The 8090-nt window shown below is 33.0% G+C and overlaps 2 protein-coding genes across 2 annotated transcripts; both read right to left on the bottom strand.

Moving 5' to 3' along the window:
• Nucleotides 1–2217: 2217 nt before the first annotated feature.
• Nucleotides 2218–3644, bottom strand: LOC107642146 (putative phospholipase A2 homolog 1). The gene is made up of 4 exons (XM_016345453.3): nucleotides 3478–3644; nucleotides 3347–3395; nucleotides 3145–3264; nucleotides 2218–2605 (listed from the first exon to the last, which is right to left on the bottom strand). Exons 1-4 carry the CDS (start codon nucleotides 3625–3627, stop codon nucleotides 2430–2432), a joined length of 495 nt encoding a protein of 164 aa, XP_016200939.2. The 5' UTR covers nucleotides 3628–3644; the 3' UTR covers nucleotides 2218–2429.
• A 1115-nt stretch (nucleotides 3645–4759) lies between these two features.
• On the bottom strand, nucleotides 4760–7008 carry LOC107644472 (uncharacterized). Its single transcript, XM_016348338.3, has 3 exons — nucleotides 6794–7008; nucleotides 5966–6161; nucleotides 4760–5239 (listed from the first exon to the last, which is right to left on the bottom strand). Exons 2-3 carry the CDS (start codon nucleotides 6145–6147, stop codon nucleotides 5053–5055), a joined length of 369 nt encoding a protein of 122 aa, XP_016203824.1. The 5' UTR covers nucleotides 6148–6161; nucleotides 6794–7008; the 3' UTR covers nucleotides 4760–5052.
• Between the last annotated feature and the right edge of the window lie 1082 nt (nucleotides 7009–8090).

Below are 8090 nucleotides of genomic sequence, written 5' to 3' on the forward strand. Positions count from 1 at the left end.
TCCCAGGATTCATCGCCCTCCCTGACTGTAACAGCATCACCCCTAACCCACAGAAACATCTGCCATTGAACTTCCTATCATGCACTCGCTTTGAAATTGAGCTTCCAGACATACTACCACTGCCATTCGAAAGTGGAGTAAAGAGTCTTCGCCTCGACATTGGTATAATTTCGAAGATTTTTGTGAATCTAGGGCTAGGGTTCGTGTTTGGGATGGAAGAAGGTTTGAATTTGGAAAATTTTGGGGTTGAGGATATATTATAACGGTCACACAGCTTAGCAATCCACGTGTGAAGCCCCCCAAGCCATGTCACGCCGTTAAGTGCCACGTAGGTAGCGTTACTAACGGAGTCAACGCCAGAATAAGGCTTGGTTAGTTTCGTCCCACGGATGTCACGAATGATGGTTACATTTGATAGTTTCTTTCTTTTGTGGGTAGATTTGTCAGCATTTTCAACTTCCATGGATAGAAATGGTATTTTACTCATATTTTATTTGAATTTTAAAAAGTTTTATTTAGTTTCAATTAATTTTTATGTGAGGTTAAAGTTAAATAATTAACAAAATATTCTTTATGACAGCAGTACAAGAACAAGGTTAATAATTCATCAATATATTTATTTATCATTTTTCTTAGTTTTATAAAAAATATTTCATTTAAATTATAAAAAAATAATAAATAAATATATTTATGCATCGACGGTTGATTTTGTGCCTTTGGAGCTTGTATTTGTTCTCTAAATTATCGACCTTGTTCTTGTATTGTTGTCATATAAAAAATTCCGTTAATTATTTAACTTTAATATCATAGTAGGACTATAATAAAACTAAATGAAATTTTTTTGGATTTAAATAGAATATTTTAAACCTTAAAGACCAAAATAAAAGTATATCCAAACGTAATGGACCAATTTAATTTTTTATTGGTATTGTACATAAAGTTATAAATTTGCAAAGTTTGACTTTAACTCTTTAAGTTTGTGCTAATTACAAAATGGTCTATTAGATTATGTAAAGAATTGATGTTTTAAGTAATGTTAGTTAAAGACCACTTACATTTTTTTAATTAATTTTTTTGGAAAGATTAAAGATATTTTTTAATATTACAAAAAAATAATATTTTCGGTATTAGCATTAAAAAACAAAAATATTATTTTATTTTTAAAATCATTTAATTATATTACAATTTAAAATTTGATGTTTATTTTAAAATATTAAAACTCCAGAGAGAGTTCATTTAAAAAAAATTGCAATTGTTTAATATAGTTTGATAAATATAGGTCGACAAATTTTCGTTAATAAGAAAAAAAAATGTAAATTAATTAATTAAAGTAATTAGTTGTTTAGATATTTTTTGAAATATTTATATTTTTTCTTTTATTAATACGCATATCTTTTTAAATTTTAAAATATTTTAAGAATTACATATCAATAAATTATTTATTTGTTTATTTATTACAATAATTTGAATTGGAATGGATTGAAAAATAAATTTAAATTGATGTAATATAAATTTTATTATTTTAAATAAAATTGATTGGTCTAACAGAGAAGAAAAAAAAGACATATAAAAAAAGAAAATAAACATACTTAATTAAAATTAATTATAAAAATAATTTGATCGTATAATATTTTTTATTATTTATCTCATTAGCAATGACAATGATATAAATAATAAAAAATATAATTATTTTTTAAAAATATATAAATAAATAAATAATTTATTTTAAAAAATGCTTTAAATGGGAAAAGCTTAAATCAGTAAAAATGAAAAATGAAAAGAACATGTTGTAAATTTGTAAGTATTCTATGCAGAAAAAATTATATTAATATATTTACAATTTCACCCCAAATTTATTCTAAATTCCTTTAAGCATTCTGATTCGTTGAAGATCATTAGATATTTTCACTATACTAGATTCTTCTAAATAAGAATGATAAAAACATTATCAAACATCAATTAACTTGAAGATAAATTAGGATTCTTAAATCTTAAAGCTCTCAATAGTGATTAGTAAATAGGTCATCCAATTGAACATAAATTAAAAAGATAAGCATTGTTTATCTGTAGTTGTTAGTTTGCCCTATATGTATGCCAAGTTACACAAGTACCTAGTAACCTAGCTAGCTAGCATTTTTAATTTGAATAGCAAGTAGTATATTAACATAGCAACAAATAATATTAAGATTATATTATGAGCATACATTGAGCTTACAGTGAGTCAAAAAGTTAATAAGTACTCATCAATAGTTAAATATAATATTAAATATTGGATAACATTGTTCTCAATGTTCTGATATCATATACATTAAATATCAGTAAATATATTTGGACAGAAAGAATGGCTGAAGCAGATCATTAAGATTTTCTGTTTCAGAATCAATATTAGTTTTGTTCATTAGGATTTGGACGGGGAAGGAATATGTTAATTAATGATGTATATTGCTCCCTAATTGGGTCATCAAGATGGCAAAATCCATGCCTTTAATCATAGTAGGGACAGCTACACTGACCGGACACTCCTTTGAGAATCCTTCCTTCCCAGATTTCTGAACGTCGATTAGGCACTTCTTCAACTTGTGGTGACAATCCACAGAAAGCATTCCTGTATTAAAACAAGAACACCATGCTTAGTTAGTTACATTGTTAATGATGCAGAAGCAATCTTCTGTAAATAAGTTTACTATGCTGATAGTTATGGGCTATGGCATGCAGCAGAAACAGTTTCCATATCCATAATGAACACAATACCACATATCTCTCTATCTAAACACTTGAACTTTTGGGAGGAATAAGTCATATAACGAGAAAATGGTTAGTATTTGATCATTGTCTTTAGTTCTTCTGAATAAAAACTAAAATTTCAGCACAAGATAGAACGGATCCATGCATTGTTCAATCTATAAGTCTGTAACATTGATTAATGTGGCTTTAGCCCTTTACCCAACCACACAAGGAATTAATGATATTCATACACGTTTGCTTAATATGAATGGTAACATAGTCCATTCCTAATTGGTTCCATTAGATTCCATCCATGTGAAAACATGGTACGCTACATGTGAAATATGTCAACTTCAATACGCAGATGAATTGTAAATTGGTACGTGAAATTCGATAATAGGAAGAATATGAAAAGGTTACCTTCTTTGTCAACGCAATTGTCATGGGCCATGCAACAAGCGTCAATATCATCACAGGGTTGCTCACCAGGGCAGCCAAAGTACCCCACCCCGCAATACTTTCCGTATTTGATTGACAGCACTGAAATGTGAAAACAATTTCATCAATCAAATCTATGCATGAAACAAATCCAGCTTCAATTTAAATCTAATCTTATCTTTACCGTTGCATTGTTCTGCAATGCATTTCTTGCTGCACGCATTGGCCTCTACCTGTTCTCCGCATCAAATTCATCACGAAACGCGATTAGGGATTAGACATTACAGATTTGATAGAAACAGAATAGTTAGTTACCTCGGAGAGATCAACAAGGACAGCGAGGAGGAGGACAACGACGACGGCGGTGGCGCGTGACATATTGCGTCGAGTAAACCGAAATAACGAAAACGTAAAACAACGAGACGTCCCGTAAGCCAATGTCGTTGCAGGCTCTCTGTTTTTCATTGGTTTTAAATAACGCAGGTTATGTCAGGGAGGGCATACCCGAAATTACCAAAACAGCCCTTACCGAAATTACCAATTGCTATTTGCGATGCAGCTTTCTCTATATTTAGACTTTGTTTGATAAAATTTGTTTGGTAAAATTTTTTAAAGAAGTGCTTGTACTTTTTTAAAGTTCAAATTTTTTATTTTATATTTGGTAAAAAAGATTATGTACTTATACTTGCGGTTTTTAAAAGATCAGCGTACTTTTAAAAGTACATAAGATAGAGCTTTTTAAAGTTGACTTATACTTTTCAAAATTTAAAAGTCCAATATAACTTTATATGTTAACTAATTTTTAAATTTAATGTTTGCATTTATGTCTATTTTAGTATTTTTAAAATTTAAAAACTATTTTATGAAATGTAATTGTTATTGCTTGTGTTTATTCAAAGCTATTTTTAATTTAATTTACCAAATATAAATGTTACAACTTTTAAAAATCTATCTTTTAAAAGTTAACTTTTATAAACTACTTTTGAAACGTAAAGGCTTTACCAAACCAAACCTTAGTTTTGATATAAGTTTACGACCATGAAAATATTTAGGGTTATATCAAAGTGATGGAAATAATACATCTTCAATAACCCTGCTAATTTATTGACACATACTATCAAATTCAAGAGGATCTCTTGCATACACGAGCAAATAACAGAGTTCACAACTTTTGGAACAAACTTCCTTAAGTAAAAAAATATGATAAAATGAAAATCTAATCACCCGTAATAAAAATCACACGTTAATAGCAAATTTGACATTAATTAATCTCTTATTTTACCGCTTTACAAATTTTCTTCAGAATTTTTTTGCGTTCTATACAATGCGGCTGTAGAACTAATAATACACACGAAACAGTATATATGTAATAAACCAACACTATTTTTTGATTGTCCCCAAAGATAATTAGACCCATTTTTTCCTGTAAAAGGTTTAGAAAATAAATTTCAACCATCTGTCTTGTATTTTGCGTGGGGTTCTTAAGCATTTATTGAAGTTCACAAGCATGCACAAAATTCTAACTAAACATTTTTCAACTTCTTTTCATGCAAAGCTAAATGAGTTGCCTCAATCATTAAGTAATTTAAACAAAGGATTATTGCAAAGGTATCATCATTCATTCTCGATTGTCACTAGCTTCCAACATGATAAGAGGAGCAATGCATGGTCCATCCCGCTTCAAATACAAGAGGGTTATTAATTGTGGCTTATCAAAGTTAAACCGCTAGCTTCTCAGCTTTTTCTCAAAGAAAGAAACAAAAATCCACAATAACAAAAATTATGGTCTAGAATGCTCCATAATCCACACAATGTGTAAATGACCAGTGCAGCTGGCTTAGGAGTATAAAACCTCAAGCTAAAAACATACACTACCCGAGCAGTTTATCTTCAGGGATAGTAACCGGTGATGGTAAATCCCCTTCCGACAATCTCGCCAGAACAAAACCATGCAAAACATTCCAGGCCAAACAAAGCGGCAATACCTGCGTCCTCCACCTTCAACTCTTGCCTGTTCTTCCACAAATTCTTGACGTAATCAAGCTCCTTCCAGAATGACTCGTTACGGCGAGGAATGCTGTAAAAGAATGGAAGGGTTAAGCATATTGCCACAACATTAAGAATGAAGGTCCACTTGATAAGTGACCAGATTGAGTAGGGAGAACATGTCTGCATCTCAATCAGCAAATGCGCTGAAGATGGGAGCAACAACACAACAATTTTGAAATGCATGTCAAATTTAAAGGACTTCAAGAGATCAAACAGCATTGACATATGTTAATAAACATGTGATGGGTCAAAATGAAGTATAGGATAAAATACTGGTGCTTATGAGGCCTCACAAGAACATAAAGAGTATATTCATATGCAAGTCATACAGTCAACCCATAATATAGCAGAATTTGGTGAATCATAAAACTGTCCATCATAGCATTCATGAATTCCATGTCAGATTTTAAGAGCTAATTCTGAGGTAACCTCTAAATGCAAATACAGTCCATACCCTCAAAAAGCCAATTGAAAGAACGAACAATAGCAGTCATGCATTTGCCCAAAGCGGTCAAGACATTTGAAAGGAAGGAGCTCTTATTTGATAACATTATTTGAAAACTTGACATTATTTAAATGGAAGGAGCTGGTTTTAGCTGCAACATCAGATTCTTGCAAGGAACATCTACTACAATACTATTTGAAAACAAAGGTACTGACATGATCAAACTTAATTAAAGAATACAGCAAATCCACACATGGGAACACTTTTTTCTTTCGGGGAAAATTAGAACAAGATTGGAGAAAATATAACCTAGCAAGGCGGGTGTAGAACAATTGTTTTGCCAGAAGGTCACATTTCTCCACCGTGGGTGGCTCCTGAATGTATTGCTTGTTCTGCTCCAACAACTGCTTGTAGTAAGCAGTTCCATGGTTGGTGATGAATTTTGAGGCTTGGCATGCCTTCGACTGCAGCTGATGCAACTTCGATGCCATCAAGAGCTCAAATTCTGCAATTCAAGAAGAAAATCAGGAATCCAAATTCTTTATAAAAAAAAAAATAAAAATCCAGATGCTAACATATATTCCAAAATCCACATAACTACCATTTCTAAAACTTCTTTTTTCTATGTAATATTTCAGGAAATTCACTGAAAACATTAACGAAGCATGACAAACTAGAACCCAAGGTTCCCATCGTCGAAATGCATATAAAATTGATTCAAGAGTATATAGCCATTTTTATTTCTTCTATCAGGATACTTCATAATTATACCCAAAAAAATGAATAAAAGGTAGCTATCCAATGACATGAGAATCTCAATAATTTGAATGAAAACAACACAGATCTATCCAGAAATGCACATAGAGAGACTCAAAAACCCTAAATGTCATACTGGGTGCTAAGTCAAAACCCTAAATTTCAAACCATCCATATTACACAAATAATTAAAAAGACGAAAACCAAATTGGAGAATCGGTGAATGTATGATTGGAGTTAGTGAGAGGAATTACAACAGATCAGAGAAAAGAGATTCATGGAAGATCTAAAAGACGGATGAAGCAGAAAAAACAAAAATAAAATTAGAAGATGCATAGTAATGAATGAAGGAGAGAAGGAGAGAGTGAGAGAGGGCATTACCGTGGTGCGAAGGAGAATGAATGAGACTGAGACTGAAAGTGAGAGTGAGCGTGAGAGTGAGAGAGGGTTTGTTAGGGATTTGAGGGTTGCAGTCGCCGCCGCTAAGTTTGTGGAGGTTCGCAGCAACGAGCGAAATGAAAGAAAAACGATAGTGGCTTTGCGTTGTGTGTAGCAAGATTGAGATCGCTATTCACTGAGGTTTTTGTTACTTGTGCCATACTAATACCATTTCTTTCAATTTATTTATTTATTATTATTAAACCACCATTTGTCCAAAAATATTTAGTTTTGACAACGAAAAAAAACAGAGAATCATTTTAATTAGCAAATATGATTTTCGTTGTTATTGTAAAGAGAAAAAAATATTTGTTATTGTTCTGGACCGATATTCGGTCCTTCCTCGGAACAGTCACCAAACTTGGTTATCTTGGATTGGGTCATTTTTATGGTCTAAAGTAAATCAATAATTACTAATATCCTAACTTAACATTTAAATTTAAATTCTTCTCTTATCTTAGTTGAATAAGATAAGATAAGATACCTACCTCAAGCTATATAAAGAAGAGTTAGAGTTTTCTTCAGGTACGTAAAACAATTCTAATCCACACTTATACCTCTCAGATTCATTTTGATTTGGGCGTCGGAATGTCTTTATAGGTACCACCCCCGCCGTTCCAAGAGTCCAACCCGTCGCCATCAAGACTGGCCGATTCTCAAGCCCTCTCACAACCCGTATAAGTGACTTCTTGTACATTGGCGCCGAGGGAAGAATTCGAGGAGCGATCCTCGAGCCATCACCATGAACCTAACCCACGAAAAGGTTACTGACACAGGTCATCGCCTGCCAACTCCTGACCAACAGCACACGCGAGACGACGACCGCCAACTCGGGAAGCCCAAAGTAGCCGACGGCCTAGGAGAAAAAGCAATCCAGATAATTCACGAACTCTAAAAAAGGATACAGACCCTGAAAAGTCAGGTCACTCCCAAAGAGCGATATCGACCGAAACATGCAAGCCATGCGACCTGCAGAACCCGATCATGACGAGAGATAAAAATGAAAGGACACCCGATTGGCATCACAGCAAGTGCCGAGACCGCAACGCTTCTCGAGAGCCGGAGCGCCGATGAGATGACGACGATAGAAGCCACCAACGAGATCCCAAACGGACAAGGACCGAATATGTGATAATGGGAGCCACTCCATTCACCGAAAGAATCCTAAGGGCCAAATTATCAAAAGGTTTTGACAAACCCACCGACATGAAGTATGACGGCACCAAAGATCCCCAGGAAC

Source organism: Arachis ipaensis, chromosome B5, assembly GCF_059453495.1.
Source record: "Arachis ipaensis isolate K30076 ecotype BB chromosome B5, ASM5945349v1, whole genome shotgun sequence".
In the NCBI taxonomy this organism is placed as follows: Eukaryota; Viridiplantae; Streptophyta; class Magnoliopsida; order Fabales; family Fabaceae; genus Arachis; species Arachis ipaensis.